Genomic DNA, 24388 nt, shown 5'->3' on the forward strand with positions numbered 1-24388 from the left:
TCAAGCCCAATTAAACCAGTGAGGCAAATTCTCTTGAAGAGTTTTCAAATTCTTGCTAGGACTAAGTTGTAGTCTCTTTATAACGCTAAGACCAGTAAGACACAACTCTAGCTAAAACCTGGCCAGGGTATAGCTCAGAAGTACAGTAAGCAGGTGCCTAGGCTATGCAAGGTCCCAATTCAATCTCTGATATTACTGAAAAATAAAAACAAAACCTAAAGAGTTGTTTTATTGGATTTTGGGAGCCTAAGCAGTTTTTAAAGAAATAGTGATCCCCCTGGGGATGATATCTTTTAATATCTCCTGGATGTTTCAAATGTACAGTCTGGGTTGAAAAAACTTAAGTCTCCCTCTTTAAAAACAAAGAACAAAAATGTCTTTGATAAACTATTTACAACTTGTTAAGAAGTTACAATGGAATGTGCTTTGCTGAAGACTGCAAAAATAATTTTTGATCAAGTCCCATTTAAGTTCGTATCACCTAGCCACACATCATGATTCTAATTATGATATCAATGCTTTCCAAATAACTTTTGGGGAGGCAGTATGGTATAATAAAACTATTATAAACATGAAGGTCTAGGGTGAGATACATTAGTGCTATTTATTTATAATTTTTTACAGAAAAAATAACATAAAAATTAGACTCCATTTGGGTTTGAATTAAATTCCTGTTTTACTAATTATTAGCTGTAAAAGGTTGTATAAGTTAACAGATAACCCTACCCAAGTTCCAACATGTATAAAATGGAGATAATAATTCTTACAGGGCTGAAAATTAAATCAATGATATATGTAAAGTATCCAGTTGGCATACAGTATATATTCAAAAAGTACTTGCCCCTTTTCTAAAGTCAGACAATGTCAATTAGTGTATGTTCTAGAAGGATGCACTTTTCCTGAGACAACACGGAACTAGACTGCTTATCTAATCATATAAAATCGAGCCTCTGGATCAAACTTCTTTTCTGTAGTCATAAATGGCTAAAGTAGACAATGCCGTATCACCTTTTGTAGAATCTCTTACCAGCCACACTATTAAACAATTTTAAAAATTTATTACATGGAAAGAAAACTGTCTTTCACTACATGTTGCAATGCAGTGCCCTAGTTATAGATTCCTCAGGTTATGGATGTACTGAGTAAAGTGTTTAGAAAGCTTGGTTTGCAAGTGAAAAGAAGAATGAGTTGGAGGGAACAGGCAGGGATGAGAGAGAAAGGGACTGACAATGGTGACAAAAAAGATGTGTCGTGTACATGTACAAACTCCCCATGACAAATGTAATCACTATGTACTCCATAGAAGCATCAATAAATTTAAATTTATTTTAAAAAAAGGTAATTTGGGATAAATAAAGGAGTAAAGGGCTGAATACAAAACTTTACTTTTCTCTACGTCTCCTAGTAGATACACAGAAATATAACAGAAAGGCACTATTAACAATGAGTATATACAAAAATTGTTCCTTGTAAAAGAGTAACATAATATATCAAAAGTGCCTCTGTAAAATCTAACAACAAATAAAATTTTTGAATGTTTCCCTGGTATCAATGTATCACTGAGCTGTTCCTTTTTAAAACATGTCAAAACAGGCCATTCTCTTACTTGGCTAACAGCTGGGTTCTTTTTGTAGTTCAAGCAGAGAAATTCTGCCAGAGCCAAAAGCAGTTCAGTTCCAACCGGAGCGTTTCCATGGATACCAGCAACAAAACGAATCTTCGGTTCTTCAGGCTCAGATACGTTAGGCTTATTAGAGATTTCAAGAGACCAAATGTGACGATATTCAGCACTCTGTCCCAAACTTTCAAAGACCAAAAACAAAAAGTCAGCAAATAATTAAGCACTATATTAACTCTGACAAAGATTTTAAAAATAAACATGAACATAAAATACAATAAACCTTTAAAGAAAATCTTTAAAGAATAAATTCTTGCATCAGAAAACTTTAAGTTAGTTTCCCTTCACCAAAAAAAGTCAGATAGAAGTAAAACACCATCAGATTTAGGAAATACTGATTTAGTTCAGCATCCCTCCACTTTCAGTCCTTTTCCTACCGTCTTCACAGTATTTTTTCCTATCTTCTATAATGTCCTTTTTTAAAATCAGATTTTATTGGTACAAGATACATATACATAATGATCACATTCCTCATAGAGAATTTGTACCTATATATGATAAATAATCTGTCTTTTAAACTAACTCACTTAAATTTTTATTATGGAAATTACATATTACATGTAACTTTGAAAATCTAAACCTGTGTGAGACTTTATATTTTAATATAAATGCAGTACCATTTTGGGGGGGGGATCTTTTTTGTCTTTTTGAGACAGGGTCTTGCTATGCAGTTCAGGGTGGCCTTGGGCTCACTTTGTAGCCCAGACTGGTCTCAAACTTGCAACGATCCTCCTGCCTCCACCTCTGAGGGCTTGCTTTACAGCAGTGCACCACCACACCCAGCTTTGCAGTGCCATTTTTGCAGCAAAAATAATTTAGTGAAAACAAAACAACGGTCAAATGTTCTACTTGCTCAGGAGAGCACTAGGTTTAAGGTGTGCCTTCTTTAATATGGGAGAGATTTAGCAGAGTTAGACAGGAAAAAGATTAGCATTGAGAAAGATTAATAGAATAAAAAATTATTCCTCCTCCTGATACTATTCAGTGATACTAAAATTCTATATGGTGCTAAGATGAATGATTTTTTTTTGTACTGGGAACTGAAGTCAGGACTTAGTGCTTGCCAGGCAGGTGCTGTGCCCTTGAGCTATATCCCTGGCCCTAAGACAACTGATTTTAAAACTTGAATAAGGTAGAATCAGTTGGTTGATGAATCAGTTGAGGAAAAAAAAAAGAATCAGTTGAGGAAAGGAAGTAATTTGTATTGTCAAAGTAAGTATCACCCCTTGCATGTATAAAAACCGTAAATCAGAATTTAAGGAGCTAGAAAAAAAGAATTTAAGAAGCTAAATTTTCTGATAAATTAAAAGGACCAATGAAGAAACATAAAAAGGTAAAAGTGCAGACATTGTTCAATAGATATGCCCAGCTATGTTGTTACCTATTTTTTTTAAGACTTTCAAATATCTAACAGTCTATAAGTGGAGGAGTTAGAGCCCCACTACTGAGTAACACAGTCTTTTCTTTGGTCCATTTGGGCATAGTACTGTATTAGGTAAACCACAGCGGCAGATAGCTGAGAAGAGGCCAGGAGCGGTGTGCTTGGGAATGAATGTCTAAGTTGGTTCCTCTCCAACTTTTCCCCCACATATCCTATCGGTAGGGTATAAACTTAGGGGAAAATGTCAAGGTCTCACCTCCAGTAAACAAACTATAGGAATAAATTAGTCATGGAAACAATTTTGGAGCAACTCACAAGATCTAAAGAAGATTGCTAATGAGACAGGGAAAGTGAGGCTGAGAAACCCCAGAAAGTGAAATAAAAGGCTGGCTCAACCATCAGTTTTACATAAGCCAGAACTACGTGCTTTTTCAGGTACCTCAATGAAGAACATTCCTAGAGCTTTGGGTAACAAAGACTATGAATAAACTAAAGTACAGGAAATGACAGCAACCAGGATTTTTTAATCTGAATAAAAGGTTACACATGATCCCTGATAAACTCATAGTTCCTTATTCCTCCCTTGCCTAAGTAAAATAAAACTAAGCAATATTTAGTCAGAACATGAATTTGCAGTTGCAAAGTGGAAAAGAACTTTGGAATTCAGCTAGAGTAAGTGCTAAGAGTAATTTTACATTTCATAAAGACTCAGACTATACATTACTAATTTAACAAATAATTCTCCTCCAGGTTACCCCATGAAAGTTTCTAAGATCCTTTGTTAGGAGTATCTCCAACCAAGCATCTGTTGCAAAACAAGTGAACCCCACTTCTGTAGGTTCCAAATACACAGCTCTAAGTAAGACCCCGTTCAGCATGGCTGATGCTGAATAAACCACTGTAAGAACAAAAAATTTCTAAAAAGGCAGTAAGAAGGTGACACTTACGTGGTAAGGTTTGTAATCAGTGGATAATTCATTACAAGTCCTCTCAAAAATTCTGATAGGTCTTTATATGAGTGGTATCGATAAAGAGCTAGGTTTGAGGAGGAGCTTAACATGATGCCTTCCAAGCCATTCTCAGCTGAAAGGTCTTTAATTAAAGCTTCAAATTTTTTAGCAGTTGGGTCACTGGTATCATCAGTGCTGGTGCTATCCCCCTTTCCTTTTTTGGAGTCACTGTTTGCATCTGTTGAAGATCGATTGAGTGTAAAGTTGACCTGAATAGCACCTTCACTCTTGACAGTCACATTCTTGGTAACTGGATTATACCTGTGATGAAGCAGGAAGATCACAGTTACACTTCTCAGCTGGAACATACAAGTACTGCCCTGGTAAATAAAGGATACATGAATCTTCTGCATAAATGTGGTACATCTCCTTAAAGAATCATGCTTTTAACTTTGAGGTAATTTACAGTTTTAAAAACATTAATTAACAAAGAGACATAGGTATATGTAAAATAGGAATGAATTTTTCAAATTAAAAATATGACTTCAAATGAAAGTTTGTGCCTGCAGTAGATACCTCCTGTCTCCTGGAATCTGAATTCACTTGTCTACATTAGGGGGAATGTATGTGGGGGAAAGTTGGAGAGGAACCAACTTAGACATTCATTCTCAAGCACACTGACTCCTGGCCTGCTTCTCAGAAACCCTGCTGCTGTAATTTACCTAATACAGGGGCTGGGGATTTAGCTCAGCGGCATAAGTGCCTGCCTTGCAAGCAGGCAGTCGTGAATTCGATCCCCAGTACCGGTAAAAATGAAAAAGACAAAAAATAAAAATAAATTTACTTAATACAGTATTGTGCTAAAATGGACCAAAGAAAGGACTTTGTTACTCGTATTGAGGTTCTAACCCCTCCACTTATGGACTATTAGAAATTTGAAAGTCTTAAGAAAAATAGGTAACAACATAGCTGGGCAAGGTAGCCACAACTGTAATCAGCCCTCGGGAAGCAGAAGCAGGACTGCCACCAATTAGATGCCAGCCTGACTTACATAGTAAGTTCAAGGCCAGACTAAACTACATAGTGAGTGAGACCTTGTCTCAAAAAACGAAACCGAAAAAACTCAAAATAAACAAATACCTGTAACTCTTTATGTAGCCTAGGCTGACAATGAACTCATGATCCTTTTTCCTTATCCTCCTAAGTGCTGGGAATACAAGTTATGTGTCACCATGGCTGGCCCATTTCTCTCTTTTGTTTAATGAATAAACATAAATTGGGAACCATGGCACTAATCTGTAGTCCCAGTTAACTTGGGAGGTTTGCTAAAGTCCAGGAGTTTGAGGCCAGCAAAAAAGTGGGAATAAAACCTTTAAAAAACATGAAAATGCCTTACTCTGAAACACTAAGACAAAAAATATGACACTAACGTCTACAGAGCTTTCAAAGGCTCTGCAGACCAATATAACATAGTGGCACCTATTGGACACTGTGGCTAGAGCACGTGGCCAACAAGGAGTATTTTCTTTTTCAACTGACAGGTACTTCTCAGAATTGAAAGGAAACTGCTCACTATGGCATTTGTCTCTCAATAAAGATTAGGTAATCAGAGCAGAGCAAAGTGAAGGTGTACATATTTCTTACAACTGACACTTTGCATACCCAATTCTCCATTAGAACAGTGTGAAACTAAACTTCCCAGCATTTAACTGCAGGTTGCCTAGCAGGCTCTGGAGATTTTTCTGAAATAATCTTCCAGAATGGAATCATGTTTATTGGCAGTAGGCACATCTTACGCATTCATCACTCACCCTCGAGCAGATGCTGTGATTTTATAAGTTCCTGGAACTAAGAGACGCCAGTAATCTCCAGTTTTGTAAGTAGTCACTGGGTGATTAATTTCAGCAACACTAATGCTGGCATTTAATATACCCCTGCCATCTGTAGCATCAAGGACAAATCCTTTGACACCCTGATGAACCTGAAAAAGGACAAGAACACCAGATTTTAATGTGAACCAGCATCACCTAATTACTTGAGATCTCACATCCAAAACAACAGACTGTGAATAAGGTAAACTAATGAAACAGGAATTTAGTTCTCATTAAGCAATACATAAATAGTCATTAAAATCTTTTAGTTTCTAAAGACTGATTTTTCATAGTCTTGGTTTGTCTTTATCAGCGGCATAAGCGCCTGCCTTGCAAGCAGGCAGTCATGAGTTCAATCCCTGATACTGATAAAAAATAAAAAAATAAATAAATAAAAAGAAAAACTACATCTTGGGGACACATGGATTTGAATATGGAGTAGGTTATAAATACTATTTTACTGTTAGTTTTCTTAGGTGAGATAATGGCATTTGCAGATGACATAGAAGAGAAAATCCTTATTTTTAGGAGACAGATGCTGAAATATTTGAGGTAAGATATCTTAATACTTCCAGTTTATATTAAAGTAGTTCAGCCAAAAATGTGTATTGTGCATGTGTTTCACGTAAGTAAACTAAACGTAACATGTTAAAACCTGTTAAACTTAGGTGGTAGATATAGGAATATTTATTGTGCTAGCCTTAAAACTTTTCTGCATGTTCAATTTTTTAAAGAATAAAATTACTATAAATGTTAATACAGACCCAAAGACTTTATGCCACACCACTTAGGAAAATAATAATGGCAGAAATGTATAAAGTACTATTACTCAGATTATCCTGAATAATCATTAGTATTTTTCTTACAGTTCTTACCTATAGGTCACCATGTACATCCAAACAGAAGGAAATGAGTCATTTCACAATAAACTTTTGGCAATAGGGAACAAGAGAAAAACCATTTACCCTATTGCTTAGTTTCGTATCACTTCACAATCGATCCCCAGTACCCCCCCACAAAAATTAAAATCTATCACTTGACAAAAGCTTCGGAATATAGGTAATTTACGCTAGCTTTTTATAAAGAGAGGATAAAAAGTCACCAATAATCATTAAGGGCAAAATGTCACTACTTAATTTTCTTCAACTCCTTTTGTTACATTCAAATGAACTTAGTAGCATCCACAAATTTTTTAGATAAATTTACCAAACAAATTGGAATACAAACTAGGTAAATACATTAAAACCAAGTAGAATTTAAAAGGGTATATTCTAAAATCACCACATAAAACCTTGCTGTTGGACAAATCACACTTCACTCCTGAAGAGTTACCTGTTTCATAAACTGGATCAAAGATCTTCGATTCTGTTCCCAAAACATTGGCAGATCTTTTTCAAATGGATACTTCACACAACCTAATTCAATAGTTACTTCAAAGCAGTTTGTTTGTAAATAGTTCCAGTCCTGCATACCACCTAAAGGACAGAAAATCAAGTCATTATGAAGATGTTTTAATATTTAGATCCCACAAGGTAGGAAACATTCTTAGAAATAAGCCAAATTTATTTTGATTCAGCATTGGCTGAAAAACAATGTACTCTTGGGGAAGGCTCTCTGATGCTTATGGTCCAAGTCAAATGTGTTCTTTTACTTGCAGGCAGAATTCAAGCTTAACACACTTGAAAAGGTACTGTGGAAGTTGTACTGTGGAAAATGTACTTAGGAAGTTGTACTGTGTTACTTTTACTAAAACAGCACCCAATGTAAAACTAATTTAAACGTAATTTATTTTTGCTAAATAATGATTTATTCTTAGTTCTCATAGTAATCATTTTCTATTTCCAACAGTGCTAAATTAGCAGCAAAAAATTTTTTAAAGGAACAGTTATTTCTCAAAAAAACCAAACCAAACCAAACCAAAACAAAAAGCTTAGCAACAAGCAGCACTATCCAAGAGAATAGAAATCCCACAGGTTGTAAGACCTTGAAAATTTTTACCTGGGACATTATACCAATTAGCTCCATTTGTTATTCCATGAGGGAAATATTCATTAGGGTACATATTCTTGCAAGGTCTGCCTTGAAACATCTGGGAATTTTCCTGAAACAACAACAAAAAAAAGTCTTTCATTTGTTTATATCTACCTGAAAAAATATTGGAAATATACAGGAAAATGACAAAAGTGGTCATAATAGAGAATGTGAGGGTTGGGGAGGTGGGTATTGAATGAGACCATAGTAATTAGTGAGACTTTTCAGTGAGAGTTTTTTAAAACGCCATTCGGATCTTCATTATGAGAACCAATTTGTAAAACTGAAATTAAAAGTGCTTTATAAGGAAATTCTAAGACTTCATTTATTATTTGCAATTACAGGTAATATAAAATCCATCAAAAGCCTCTAAAAAAATCCGGTTCATATTCATACGTTCATTTCATAATTTTAAAGAGCTTAAAGTCTAGAAAAAATATTACACAGTGTTCCTCAACTTCTAAGGGAGCTAACATGGCCCCCTATGCTTTGTACAATGTATAACAATTCTTCTATTCCAACTGGCTGCACCTTTTCGGTTCACTAGGACAATATTCTTTTTTGCACAACATTCTTTGTGTCCTTAAGCGTCCAGCCCACTGTCTGGCATAGAGTAAATGTACAATCACTTATTCATCGAAGGTGAGGAAACTGCCACAGAGGCACAAGTAAGCACTACTGGAGTCTAGAAGAAAGAAAGGTTAGTTTTGACTGCAGTGGCTGGGGAAACTAACCCTAACCCTAACCCTAAGATGGTCAAAATTTCACTTCTCTTTTGGAAATAGAAAAAAATCCAAAAAAATATTGAGTTAACAGTTTTGCATTTTCCCACCTTTGAGAATTAAGCATTTAACTTTAAAATAAACAATGCCTTTCCAGAAACTTAATATACTAATTAAAGGCTTATGATCTTACAGCATACTTAAAATAGAACTCATTTTTAAAAAATTCTAATTCTTTATTAGGGGAAGCAATATTGATTTTACTGTTACATAGTAAAACAGGTTATTTTTGTGTGCTGATAGTTACAATAAATATTACAATAAAAATACAGAATGGTTTAAAAATTATGTCATTCTTTTTTTTACAAAACTTATTTCCTGCTTACTTTTTCTTTGGCCTGTGTTTTGTAGTCACAATGACAAGCTAAATAATGTACTAGTTGAACAGAATTCTGTGTCAGACCACCTGAGTGTTTTTTTTTCAATTTTTATTTTCACTGGTAAATGTCTACAGTATATAATGATTACATTTACCATGGGGAGTTGGTCCATGTACCTAACACATCTTAATTCTTATCACATCCTCTTTCATTTTTCTCCCCTCCCTCTGTATCTCTCTCTTGGTTTTCTTCCCATTTGCAGAAGATCCCCCAGACCACTTGGCTTTGAATTCCTACTCTCTCTTTCTTAACCTTAGGTGGTTTACTTAACTTTTCTGAGTTCGAATTTTCTCGTTCTAAAAAGTAAGAACAGTAATAGGACTGTTCTAGTGTTGTAATAAGGACCAAATGAGTTAAACTCTGAAAAGTTATTATTATTATTATTATTATTATTTGCAACACTGGGATTGAATCAAGAGCCCATGCTAGATAAGCCTCTACTACTTAGCTATATTCCCAACCATGTGAATTAGATTACTATAGCAATTGTACACATGTCATTTTGCTTTCTGGATTTCCATGAAAGGCTTATACCACACTCTTTATGACTGTCTCTATCTCTACGTCCATCAATAGCTATTTATCCATCTAGCTAACTTTAAATTACATAGATCTACTATTCTACTATTGGACTAACATGTATATTATAAACATGCATAAGTTAAATGATACATTTAAAAATGTAAACAGAATTTCTAATACTTTTCTTGCATCTCAATATAACATCCACTGCATTCCACTCTAGAAAAGCACAGTTCCACACAATAAATACTAACATTCTGATCGCTTCTTAGAGCAGTAAGCCGTCTGTGAAGAATGCTAAAGGGGAGATGGGTGGTACATTAGTGGTTCTATGAGACTTACTCTGATATCTGTATTTTGACAACAATGCCAAGCCAGTTCAATGGGCAAAGAACACTCTAAAAAATTATGCAGAGACAAGTAAGCATCTACCTGTAGAAGAATGAATCTAGAGCCGGGAACATAGCTCAGCGGCATAAGTGCCTGCCTGGCAAGTGCAGAGTCGAGAGTTCAGTTCCCAGTACCAAAAAAAAAAAAATCTATACGCTTTCTCCCTTACACTGTACCCTAAAACCAGCTTAGGATGGACCATACACCTAAATGTGTAAGCTAAAACTATTATAACTTAAACTACTATAAATCTATTAATAATATGTAAGCTATCAAATTATTTTAAATCTTTGTTTCCTAGATATTATATCAAAAGTACAAATGATAAAAAAATTGATACATATAATGGACATCATCAACTTTTCTCCCTTGTGTATTTAATCTGCTTAGGTATAAACTTCTAATTTTCTTATAGATTTTTTCTTTCTGGTGAGAAGATTTTCTCACTGATTTGTATAGTATTTCTTTCCTGATATTTTTTAAAGCCCCTTTCTACTAATATATGTTTGCAATAAGCAGTAAGTATATTCATGGTGGGGGAATTGGTATATACACATATTGTACCTTGATCCTTTTCCTTATCAGTAAGTCTTATGTTAGGGTGAAGGTAGGATGGGTGACTGATTATGCTGAGAGTTCTCACTTTTAAAAAAATTTCAGTTATTTTTCAGTTTCAACATCTTTTTGTAGTATCTGGTAGGTGATGGTATTTTGGTAGTTGTAAGGTTATTTTGTATTATTTGGGGAAAAATTCTAGGAAACTGATTGCTATACAGTCACTACTGTTTTTAGCTTCTCAGCAGCTATCCTCAGAATACATGCATGTCTATAACATGTTTTCTAAGAATAATTTTTAAATGAAATTTTCACACACAAATTTTAACATTTCTGATTTTAAAAGTAATCAGTGTTCCTTATAGGCAGTTAGAAAACACCGAAATTTCTGCCTGATTTCCTTTACTGCATATTACACAGGATCTTAAATACCTTAAACCAGTCATTGATAATTTTTTGTTTCTTTCTTTCTTTTTTTTTTATTTTAAGATGGCATCTTGCTATATAGTTCAGGCTGACCTTGAACTCATTATGTAGTCCAGATTAGCCTTGAACTCAAGAGAGTCCTGCCTCAGTCTCCCAAGTGCTGAGATTACAGGAGTGTGCCACTACACCCAGCAACAATTTTTTTCTGTAAAGGGTCAGATAATAAAAATATTAGGTCTTACAGACTCAAGTCTTACAATTACTTAATTCTACCTTTTGCAGCTATTAAGAGGACTACAATGTTCTTTAGTTTGTTAATATGGTAAATTACAGACTTGTTTTGAAATGTTGCAAGAGAAAGCAGCCATAGATGATCTGTAAAGCATGGTTGTGGCTGTATGTCAATAAAACTTCATTTCCAAAAAACAAGTGGTGGGCAAGATTTGCTCTGGGGGTACGTATAGTTTGTCAATCCCACTCCTTTAGCCTCTTTTATTAGACTTATAATTTAAAGATTTTGTTAAATAAACTATCTTGCTTATATTTCAGGTAGGCTGCTAAAAATCCAGATAAAAAGACATTAACTGAGCTTTGAGGCTCATGGAGAAAGATATTTAGTATTTTTTAAAAAAGAGGAGAAAAAGCCTAAAGGCTGACTGAAGTAGTCACAGAACAAATATTCCTAAGAAAGCACTTGCCTGTGTGTTGCAGGACTTTATTTTAAGGCACTTTTAAATGAATTACACAGAATCTGGTGTTCAAACGCAAGCCTACCTTGGAATAAGAAAGTGCCAGCTGTTGGAACACAGCGTCATCTGGTGACTTACTATATATGGCAAGTCCTTGCTCATCATTGTCAAAAGGGTAGTTAACCACCAAGGAACCTGCAAGGGGAAGGAGAAAATGTATCACATCGCTATTTTCAAAAGGGATCATTAGCATCATCTCTTTCACAAGTGTCAGAGAAGAGAAATGGATAAAATCTGCCATGGCTAACTTCAACAGAAACCCAAAATAGAGGGGGAAGTGTGGCCAGTGGTACAGCATTTTCCCAGTGTACACAAAGCCCAGGGCTCAATCCCCAGAACCATTAAAAGAAAAGAAAAATAAATGAAAAACTAAACTAATTTCCTCAATAAAACCAAAGTGCGTAAGTAGAAAACACCAACGCATGATGCCTACAGGCTGCTTTAACTACAGTGATCTTGGGAATTCACCAGTGCAATTTAACCTGTCAGAACAGAAACAGAAGTATACAGCAAACAACTGTTTACATAAGCAAATCATTTTATAAGATCAGAATTTTGTATTTTTTCAGTAAAATTCCAAACTTTTAAATATGACACACAAAAAAAAGATTATGAAATTTTAAAATAAATTCGTCAGGCCTAACTAATGTATCTACATTTTGGAGAGGTAGAATCTAAAACAGAGCTGTTAAACGATTTATGGGTAGCAGCATCAGCCCTGCTTCATTCCAAAATAAAAAAAAAAAAGCTGAAACTTTCTCTTACTGTTCTACTGGAAATTATTCAATTGGTGGTGTATTGTGACTTTTTATGACATATGGTAAACAAAGTGATGTTTTAAAACACTTAAAGAACACCAACCCCTCTATGACTCCCACAGGGGACAAAGCAATTAGGGTACCTCTCAGTGGGAAGTTCCTCGGTTCAATGACAAATACCATGCACACACACACATGCATGCACATATGCATAGCAACTAAATTAATAGCTTTTCTATACACCAATAATGACCAAGCAAAGAAAGAAATCAGGAAGAGAATTCCACTTATGATGACATCAAAAAAATAAAAATATCTAAGAATCAACCTAATCAAAGTGAAAGAATTCTATAATGAAAATTACAGAACACTGAATAAAGAATTGAAGAAATCCCTAGAAGATGGAAAGAGCTCCATGTTTGTGTATCAACAGAATTAATACCATTAAAACAATCATATTACTAAAAGTAATCTACAGATTCAAAGCAATCCCCATCCAAAATTCAATAACATTCTTCACAGAACAAGGAAAAAAATTGTAAAATTCATATAGAAACACAAAATAATAGCCAAACAATTCTGGTCAAAACCAGGAATGCTGGAGGTATCATTTATCTAATTTTAAAATATACTACAAAGCCATAGTTACAAAAACAGCATGGTACTTTCACAAAAATAGACATGTAGACCAATGGAATAAAATGGGGCATAGAAACAATTCCATACAACTATAGCAGTGTGATTCTTGACAAAGGGGCCAAAAACATGTTAGAGAAGAGACAGCCTCTTTAACAAATGGTGCTGACAAAAGTGGATATCCATATATAGAAAATGAAACTACAACCCTTTCAACCCTGTACAAAATTCATCTCAAAAAGGATCAAAGTCCTAGATTCGACATGAAACTTTGAAACTGCTAAAAGGAAACACTGGAAAATACTTGAATTCAAAGGCAGAGGCAAAGACTTTGTGAATAAGATTACAGTAACACAGGAAATAACAGCAAGAACCATCAAATCAAAAAGTTTCATACAGCCAAAGAAACAATAGATTGAAGAGACAAAGTCCTGAATGGGAGCAAATCTTTGCCAGCTACTCTTCTGACAGAGGGTTAACATCTAGAGTACATAAACAACTTTTAAAAACTTAACATCATGGGAAGCTGGGGATGAAGGATTGCAAGGTGAAGTCCAGCCTAGCCTAGGCAACTCAGACCCTATTTCAAATAAATAAAATAAAGCTAGCCCAATCAATAAGTGGAAAAATAAACATAAGTAGCCAATAAGCATTTTTAAAAATATTCAACATCTTCAACCTCTGAGTATAGTCAAAACTATACTCAGATTCTATTTCACCCCAATCTGAATGGTTATTATCAAGAATACAAAATATAACAAGTTTTGGTGTGGATATGGTAAAAAGGAACACTTCTGCACTACTGGTGGGAATGTAAATTACTACAGACCTATGAAAAGCAGTATGATAACTGCTGAAAAAACTAAAAGCAGAGTTCCACTTCCATGTAGAACACATCTAGATGCCCATCAAGAGACTAATGGATAACTGGTGTTTACTGGGACCTGAGCCATGCTGGGACCTGGAGCACTGAGAAACCAAGCAACCCCTCTCCCCCTGCCTGTTTTGTTTTGTTGAACTTCAATATACATGAAAGTATGGACAGCTATTTTGAAGAGAATGAGAGACTCTACGACAGCCATTGGTGACTTCCCTGTTGTCTGGTTTTAAAGACCTAATTAGCCTTCCTCATTCTGTTCTGATCGATTTTACACTATGTTGTTTTGTATGAATTCTCTGTATGTGAAAACATGGACAACTATGTGGAAGAAAACAAGACAATATGATAGTGAAGATCTAGCTTTGAAATTTGTATCTCTTACATTGCTTTCTTCTGTCCTACTTTGTTCTGGTTTGTTGTGCTTAATTTTATCCCTTTAAAAATAAAAAAAAAAGGAAAAAACTAAAAGAGACTAATGGGTAAAGAAAGTGGAATGTATACACAGTATAGTATTATTCAGCTGTACAGAAGAAAATGGGTGGAACTGGAAATCATCATGTTAACCTAAATAGGTAGACTGAGAAAGACAAGTATACGGAATCTAAAAACAAAGACGACATGAAAGTACAAAGGATACTGTTATTAGACAGGAGGAGGGCTAAGGTGGGGGAAAGGGAGGGAATGCAAAGATGGCATGAGCAAAATATGCTGTATGTATGTGTGACAATAAAGTTTAAAACATGGTCAATACAATTCTTACAATATTTCTTCCAGTCTATCAGCAAATATATAGCATCAAAGCCAAAAACACAAGCAATAAAAGAAAAAAATGTAAACTGCACTTCATCAAAATTAGAACCACCAAAGGAATGATTAAGAAAGTACAACCGCCAGTGCTGCAACAGAGAAGAACATAATTAAAAACTGGTAAAGAAGCTGAATGGATATTTCTCCAAAGAAGATACCCAAACTGCCAATGAACATGTAAAACAGTGCTCAACATCTTTAGTCACCAGAAACATGAAAATCAAGCCCACAGTCAGCTGGGTAGTGGCATATGTCTGTAATCCCAACTCCTTAGGAGGCTGTGTCAACAGGGTTACAAATTCAAGGCCAGCCTGTGTATTAAGCAAAACCTTGTTATAAGATTAAAAAAAGAAAAGAAAAAAATTAAATGGCTGGGAATATAGCTCAGTGGAAGAGCATCCTGGAGTTTGATCCTCACAGGATTGCAAAAAATAAATTTAAAAACCAAGATGAATAAGAAAATTAAAAGATATCCCCTATTCTTGGATAGACAGAACCAACATAATCAAAATGGCCACACTTCAAAAACTATTATACAGATTTAATTCAATCTCAATCAAAATACCAATAGCACTCGTCACAGAACCAGAGAAAGCAATTCTAAAATTCATATGGAACAAAAGAGACCTAGAATAGTGAAGGCAATTTTAGGCACCAAGGGCAAGACAGGGTCCATCACAATCCAGACTCCAAGTTATACTACAAAGCTACAGTGTTAACAGTATGGTATGGGCAACGCAAAACAGGATAGACTTGTGGATCAATGAAACAGAACAGAAGATGCAGAAACAATTCCAGGCTTACTCACTACCTTATTTTTGACAAAGGGGCCAAATACTTTCGGGGATGGTTTGGGGAAAACTGCCTATCCATATGCTGAATATCAAACCTAGAACTTCATTACCTATCACTATGCACTAAACTAAAATCAAAATGGATCAAAGAGATACAAATATTAAAACAGAAACACAATCTTCCAGAAGATAAAATAGGAAAAAGTATGAAAACATAGGCAAAGGCTTTCTGGACAGAAACTGCCTGCACAAGAAGTGATACCAAAAATCAACAGATGGGATCAGATCAAATTTAAAAGCTATGCAGCAAAGGAAACCACCATCAGATTGAAGGGACAGCCTACCGAATGAAAAAGTATTATCACCAGCTACTAGCCCAGAGGACTATCTAGAATACATAAAGAACTCAAAACAATTAGACCCTACAATTTAAAAAATGGGCATTTAAAATGAATAGACACTTCTCAGATGAAGTATAAATAGTCAGTAAATACTGGAAAAATTTCAACATCATTGGCCTTCTGAAAAATGCAAATTAAAATAATGAGATTTTAACTCACTCCAGAAAGAATGGCTATCTTTAAGAAGTCAAATAGTAATAAATGTTGGAGAAGCTGTGGGAAAAAAGAAACACTTTCTTCTTCATTGTTTTGGGAGGGGAACCTGGTACAATCACTATGGAAATCAGTATGGAGATTTCTCAAGTAACTAAAACTAGAAATTACATTTGACCCAGCTATTCCCCTTCTAGGTATTTTCCTGAAAGAGTTAAAGACGTCATATTATAATAATAATGCATATTCATGTTAATAGCAGTATAGTTCAAATAGCTAAATCTCAGAAGCAGTCTATACACCCACCAATAGATGAACAGATAAAAAATTACGGTATTTGTATACAATAGAGTACTACTCTGCCATAACGAAAGACAAACAGTCATTTGTAGGAAAATGGGTGCACCTTGAAGCCATAACATTAAGTGAAGTAAATCAGACAGACAAGCTTGTATCACATGGTATTTCTTATATGAGAAATCCAATATATAAATAAAGGGCAAAGTAAAAGACAATGGGAAAAAAAGAAAAGAAAAAAGTTACTGTAGCCCAGCATGGTAAATGTGTCTAAAAGTATACCTTGATTTAGTGTAATTATCCCTCAAGAAGCTACACACAGAATTACCACGTTACCTCTCAGTTCCTCTTCTAGCATATACAACCGAAAGAACCGAAAACAGGAGCTCAATGCTTATACACCGGTACTCACAGCAGCATTATTCATAGTGGTCAAAAAGAGAGACCGGGCATGGTGGCATGTGCCTATGATCCCGGCACTCAGGGGCTGAGGCAGGAAAATCACTAGAGTTTAAGGCCAGTCTAGGCTACATAAGGGAGTTCAAGGCTGGTCTGGACTACACAGCAAGACTATCTCAAAAAGATCTGCAGTGGGTGCCACAAATATCCTTTAATGGTTAAATGGAAAATATGACACATACAGTATATGTAATAAAGGGATATTATTCATCCATAAAAGGAATGAAGTATAATACATGATACAACATGAAAATTCACTAAAATCACAATGAAAGAAGCCAAACACCTTTAAAGGTAGCATTTACATAAAATATCCAGAACTGATAGAAACATACAGACAGAATATAAACTGGTGGTTGCCTGATGTTGAGAGCAGAGAATGAGAAGCAACACTTAATAGGCAGTTCCTACTTGGAAAGATAGCATTGTTTTAGAACAAGATAGAGGTGACAAATTGTCAATTATTGGGTATGAATTATGAGTGCACTAAGTGCCACTGGAGCTTTTCACTTTAAAACAGTTGACTGAGAATTTCATGTCAATTTTTAAAAATCAGTATCACATGGCTCTGTAAGCCCAGCTGCTCCAAAGACTTAACCAGGTGGATTACAAATGCAGAGCCAAGTTGGGCAACTTCGTGAGACTCTGTCTCAAGAAAAAATTTCAAAAGAGCTGAGGAGGAGCTCAGTGCTCTCTGGGTTTGATCCCCAGCACTGCACACACACAGACATTCAATGTCAAAATCTACAAAAAGAAATCTTTCTCTTCCCTGTAGTCTTTCAAAACCTTCTAAATTATTAAAATGGCAGTGAAGGGGATTAGGACATGCCATCCCAAAATGAGTCACTTTGGCATAGTACTTTGCGCTTATGAAAATGGAGAAACAGCAGATGTAGGAAGGCTCTCTGCCCTCCCCCTTTCTGCCTAGGAGTAGAGTGTCTATCCCCATGAGAAAGTTGTCCTCCAGGTATCGGAAAGAACAAAATATACTTATTATCAAAGATAGAGTCAAGGTTAAGATGAGTGTACACAAAGACGTCTTACTAAAATAACATTCATCTTCCATTAGTTTCCCCCATGTATTTCCTAGTAAGATTTCCACAATTTACTGCCCCTAGAATCTATTTCCCCTGTGCAGTCTCTTTTCACAAGTATTACCTTTGGTTAAAAGTGTACAACCCTTCAGTCTGTTTCTCTTGGGAGCTTTACTTCTTTCCAATGTAACCTTTCCCTAAATACTAATATGTAATAGCATTCTTATGCTTTCCTTCTTCTATTAGCTGATAAACCTAAAAGAGTAGAGAAGTTTTTTTATCCCCTACTGCAGCCAAAACCAAAAACAAAAGAAAAACAGAGCTGGCACACATCTATAACTCTAGCACTCTAGAGGACTGAGGCAGGAGGCTGGAAGGTTCGAGCCTAGGCTGAGCAGCTTAGTAAGAACCTGGCTCAATAAAAAAATTTAAAAGAGCTGGGGATGTAGCTCAGTGTGAAGGCTCTGGCTTCAATCACCAGCACTGAAAAGAAAGAGACAGAGTGGGGGCAGGGGCAGGGGCACACACACACACACACACACACACACACACACACACACACACACACACGGAGAGGAAGAAAGAAAACGAGGAGGAGGAGGAGGAGGGAAAGTGAGAGGAAGAGGAGGAAAAAGGAAAGGAGAAAAAGGAGGACCAATGAAGAAGAAAAACAAAAGGATGAAAAAGGAGAGGAGGGGAGGAGAGGGGGAGAAAAATGAAGCAGCTCGGTGTCTGGTACATATCTATAACCCTAATACTCTGGGAGGATGAGACAGGAGCATTATAAATTTGAGACAGACCTGCCCAATTTAGCAGTTTATTGAGTGTTATGGTTGATACATTGTGTCAACTTGAGAAGTTTAGAAATGTAACTTAAGAGATTGAGCAGAGAGCCAGGGCTGTTACTTTGTAGATACCCTCCTTTCTGCAAGAGGAGGGCAAGGAGATTTTGTGAGTGCTACCCCTGCCCTGGACAGGGGTGGCCTGTGTACAATATATGGGAGGAGAAAAGACTCCCTCTTCCTCACTTTTGTTCTGGCTGCTTTTTGCAGGCTGCTGCCTTAAAGTGTTGCCCCTCAGCCATCCACCTTGCCATGAGCTAAACGAACATTTTCTTCCTTAATTTTGGGTGTCGGTATTTTGTCCGAGCAAGAAGAAAAAAGGAACCAAGAGAGAGACACTCTGTCTCAAAATAAGAAAAGGGATGAAAATATAACTCAGTGTGCAGACCCTGTTTTTAAGCCCCAATATTGAAAAAAATAAACAAAAAGACTTTAAGATATCTTTGCCAACATTTTAAGGTCAGAAAACAAAATACGTCATGTACAGAAACATATCTAACTCATGAAGTAAATATAACTTGTTTTCACCAGACTGTAACTATTAAGTTTTCATATTTTGCCAACATAACCTGTAGCTTATTTAATATTTGGTGTGTGTGTGTGGGGTGTGAGATAGGGTCTCACTATGTAGTCCAAGCTGGCCTCAAACTCTTGGTGATTCTCTTGCCTCAGTCTCCCAAGTGCTACTACAAGCATGCACCACCACACCTGGCTTTAAGAATATTTTTAAAAACCCAAAATAAAAAGTATTTGCTATCAAACATACTATAAAGTATATAAAAGAATAAAAAAGGAAACTTTATTTTGCCAGCCAGGGTGTCACTTCTTAATTGTTACATACTTTTTTGCACGCAGTCCATGATTACCAACTACAGTAGTCTTTCTTTTCTTATTATGGGTAACCTTCCAAAGCAATTTTTAGACTCTCAACTTACTCCCTTAAATCTAAACATATGTACTATCATTCTAAAATAAAAGGCTATTCTATGTGCCATGAAATCTTAATTATGATACTTCTTTTGGACATTCCAAAAAATACTGACACTAAATTTCTTTTCTGTAGCCCATAATGCTAATACTTTCATTCTTTGCGGGGGAAGCGGTACCGGGGATGGAACTCGGAACTCATGACCTCACGCTTGCCAGGCAAATGCTTACACTGCTAAATTACATCCCCAGCCCGTCATTTTTTTTTTTTTTTTTTTTTTTTTGTCTTTTGAGACAGGGTCTCACTATGTAGTTCAGGCTGACCTTGGGCTCATTTTGTAGCCCAGGCTGGTCTTGAACTTGCAATGATCTGCCTGCCTCAGGCCTCCCAAGTGCTGGGATTACAGGAGTGTGCCACCACACCCAGCTTTCCATCATTCTTTTTTTAAAAAAATAGTTAACAAAATATTTACATACTACTAGATTCTCCCATTTAAAAATATTTCATGTATGCACTGGGTTATACAACCATCTGGTTGTTGAGCATTTTTGTTTCTTGGTACTAAAGTATCTTTAATCCTTTAAAAATAATTTATACATATTTTTGAGATATAGTCCTAATAAATTGCCTGTGCTGAGCTGGAACTTGGGATGCTCCTATCTTGGCCTCCCAAAGTGTTGGGATTATAAGTGTACACCACTGTGCCTGATTAATTACAGAACATTTTCATGATTCCAAAAACAAATCCCAGAACCTTTCAGCAACCTGAAATGATTCTCTTTCCCTAAATGATTCATTCCAAATGAAAATAACTACTAACCTACTGTCTGTCTCTATGTATTTGCCTATGCTGAACATTTCACGTAAATGTGATCATACTATAGATGGTATTTTAATGCAGAGAAAAATTTAAAACTTGTATTTCTGATACTAAGCATATTCTAACACTGTTCAAAGATGAGACTGGTACACAGCCTATTCCCATGGCTACAAAACTACAAACTTGATGAGCCTTGACACTCTGGGTGCCAACTGCAAGACAAATGTAGCTCAGTCAGGAAGGAATGTTTCTCTCACTTCTGAGTCCCAGAGAGTTATCATGACAAGAACATCTCTGCCCGGTCTCAGACAATGATGGATTCTTTGTCTATGTTGTACAGTAGTAACCTCATTTAGTTGCTGATTCTGTAAGAGTAAATTCTGTTTAACAATTAATGACAAAGACACATGTAGGGTATTACATTATCTGCCTTTTATACTTCCTTTTGGAAACATGTATGATTGGAAGACTAATCCGTGCTGATGATTTGGAATTGAGAGTCCCATCAGCCTGCAAGCGAATAAAGTTGCCTTCTAAAGTCCCTCCGGTGCCATGTCTCCATTTGCTCTGGTCCTAAATTCTGCATCAGTACTACATGCAGCCTCCTGTGACTGGTTTTTGCTACCATACTTTTCAAAGTTCATCTATATTGTAGCATATGTGAGTCCTTAATTTCTTTTCACGATGAATCATTTTCCATTACATGAATATACCATATTTGTTTAGCCATTTTTCAGCTGTTGGGCTATTTCTACTTCTTGGTTTTTATGCATAATACTGAATGAACATTCATGAACAGTGGATATTCATATACAAGTTTACTTGTGCGTATGTTTTCAGTATTGCTACTGAAAACGTATTGCTACCTTCACTCTTATTCTCACAAACCTAGCTGGAGATTGTCATGGTTTTTAATGTTATCTCTCATTCTATTCAACCAAAGCATTTTTGCTGAATGATATGGAGGTGGTAAGTCCAAATCCTACATGAGAATAAAACTGTGTTGCAGTAAGGATAGCAAAGATAAGAGAATGTCAAAATCTATACTCACATAAAAGGATTTATTAAACTACAAGGAAAAAAGAGGGCTAAACATTATGATCTGTTGATATTCAATTTTTATAAATGAAAAAGAATAGGTTGCCAAGTTTTGAGCCTGAGGAATAAGTATAAAACCCTTGAAGAACTACCAGATGAAGGGGAGGGAGAGGAATGATGCTAAGAAGAAAAGACAAAGGAAAGAAGACGAAGAAGAAGAAGAGAGCAGTGAGGAAGGGAAGAAGGTGGGAAAAGAAAGGAAATGGGGAGAAGAGAGAGGAGAAATGGAAGAGAAAAAACAGACATGGAGGTTAGAAATGGGGTATGGAGGCAGAGGAGGAAGAATGGGGGGAAAGAGCATGGGGAGCAAAGCCAGGAAACTGGCCTAACAAGCAACAAGAAAAGATCTTTATTGTCACTTACCAAAGAAGCAATAACAGAATACTAAAATTAAGAAAGCCTGAGACAATAAACAGATAAAATTTCACCAGGATTTTCAAATTCTCTCAACAAGAACTAATTAGTGGAATATAAAGTTGCCATACCTCCATGCAAGTTTGCTGATAGTACAAATGGATAGGCCTTCATCCAACTCATTACAGCAATAGTTTCTGGTTGGGTAGGATCTGTGATCTGAACAAACTGGTCTGGAAAATTTCGGTTCAGGTCAAAGTTGTTGCTGTTGTTTCTGCCAATTACACTTACTGAATCTCCTGTTGGATAAAAAATTCAATTTAAGATATATTTTACTGATACATATTTAAATTAATTAAGTTTATTGGTACATTTTAGGTATACATAATGATCATATTCATTATAGGGAATCTGTACCTGAGTAGCAGAAGATGCCCCCCAGCCAGTCTGTTAGTTGCTAAGGTAACAGTTCTTGTTACAGTTCCTGTTGCTACTGTTTCCTAGAAGTCACATGTCACTGTGGTGCACAGACACATCACTATGACGTGTATTATAAAAAGCAATCAAAGACTGTCAAATACTCTATTTCTGTACTTCCCCTTTGCAACGCCATAAAAACCTCCCTCCCTTGGCCTTTGGAGCTTGACAATTTTATAAGGACTGGTTCCTTGCCAGTGCCCATCCAATGTTAAATAGATCCGCCTCCAAATCCTGGATTCATTTTGGTGTTTGTTTGCAATTGCACCCGCACATGATATAAAAATTCGTTTTCCCCCTCATTCCTTTATTTTAATCCAACACATACTGCTTCACCTGCCTTAAGCCAAAGGTAACACATCAGACTTTATTATCCATTGCATTATAATTAAAACACATTTCCAGACCTTTACAAAGACTTTGCCAAATGCAAAAAAAGAAGACTCCTGCCCCTCCCAAAGCTGAAGCCAAAGCAAAGGCTTTAAAGGCCAAGAAGGTAATGCTGAAAGGCATCCAGAGAGATCTTCCTGTCACCCATCTCTACAGCCCAAGACACTGCAACTCCACAGGTAGCCCGAATATCCCTGCAAGAGTAACACCAGGCCAAACAAGCTTGTCTACTATGCTACTGTCCATTTCCCATGACCACAGAGTCAGGCATGAAGAAGACAGAAGACAACACATACTCGTGTTCATTATGGATGTCAAGGCCAACAAGCACCAGATGAAACAAACCGTGAGGAACTAATATGGCCAAAGTTAATGGTCTGATCAGGCTTGATAGCGAGAAGGCACACATTTGGCACACATTTCTCATTAGGATACTTTCGAGGTTGCCAACAAAACTGGGATTATCTGAACTAAGTCCACCTGGATGATACTATATATTCTTTTCACCGTTAAAAAATATATCTTTTCTACACTGTGTGTATTTTGAAAGACAAAAGATATAATTAATTATAGCAAGTTATATTAAAGCACTGCTCAATTGTCAGTAATCCACACACAATGATATGATCAAAACGTCTGCGTATCACTAACTGTATATAGTGACTCTACTATACTTGAATATATCTCACTAAAATATAAGGAACTGACCAAATAAAATTACAGTATGCTTACATTAAAGTAATCACAAAAAAGGTAAAGTTACCTAAGGACACTTAAGGAATCAAACTGACAAAAGAGAAAGGTTCACTTTAACTTCACTCTGTACATGTCATTTTAATATGGAGAGAAAGCCCAATTGCTGACATATTATAATGAGAAAAAATTGCAAGTGAGTAAAGAAAACAACTAGAGGGCTCACAAATGGCAGTTAGTCACCAGTTCTGAAAGGAGGGTGAGTTGGTAGAGGGAATCTGTGGTCCTGACAAAGAGTAAAGTCCTCAGGAAGAGAATATTTAGAATACATTAGGATTAACCTGAGCCTGTTTGTTTGAGAGAGCTCCTGCATATGAATGACAGTGTACTGCCCCAGTGTCCAGGTCACCAAGCAGGGGGCTGCATATTCATACTGTGATGCCTGTTCTGCTCACAGAAGCAGCTGTGAGCAAGTAAAATACCATGCCCCAAATCTGTTTCTTTGGCACATTTCAAGTTGGTTATTCAGAGAAACTGCAGGCATAAAGATACCTCTGAAAAGGTGCCCTTTTGTAAAAAGAAAGCTGCTTCTATGTGTATCAGTAAACAGCAGATGCACACAGAAGCTTTTCTATCTGATACTCTCCTTTTTGTCTAGGAAAGGTATTTCCGAAGGAAAAAGACTACTGGCCCAGCCAGAGATGAGCAACATAGCTGTTACCTATTACACTATCTACCTAAGAAGTTAGCCCTTGTTCTCTGTGCACATTCTCCCTTCAACATTTCACAGCCTGCAGCCACCTCCCTTCATTGGAACGGTGAGTAGCCCAAGCCTCTATCCCTTTATTTAGC

The 24388-nt window shown here is 36.2% G+C and overlaps 1 protein-coding gene across 1 annotated transcript in view; it reads right to left on the reverse strand.

Annotated features, from left to right (window-relative positions):
• The window catches only part of Cpd (carboxypeptidase D), a 69271-nt gene that overhangs the window by 13018 nt on the left and 31865 nt on the right, over positions 1–24388 (reverse strand). The window contains exons 7-13 of the mRNA XM_003469695.5: positions 22108–22275; positions 11741–11850; positions 7879–7981; positions 7213–7355; positions 5821–5990; positions 4007–4330; positions 1607–1802 (exon numbers count right to left, since the gene is read on the reverse strand). Of these exons, the coding sequence (XP_003469743.2) occupies positions 1607–1802; positions 4007–4330; positions 5821–5990; positions 7213–7355; positions 7879–7981; positions 11741–11850; positions 22108–22275 (1214 nt within the window). The remainder of the gene's footprint in view (positions 1–1606; positions 1803–4006; positions 4331–5820; positions 5991–7212; positions 7356–7878; positions 7982–11740; positions 11851–22107; positions 22276–24388) is intronic.

This window comes from Cavia porcellus, unplaced genomic scaffold, assembly GCF_034190915.1.
Source record: "Cavia porcellus strain 051 isolate PalLab524CR breed Dunkin Hartley unplaced genomic scaffold, mCavPor4.1 scaffold_6, whole genome shotgun sequence".
Lineage (NCBI taxonomy): Eukaryota > Metazoa > Chordata > Mammalia > Rodentia > Caviidae > Cavia > Cavia porcellus.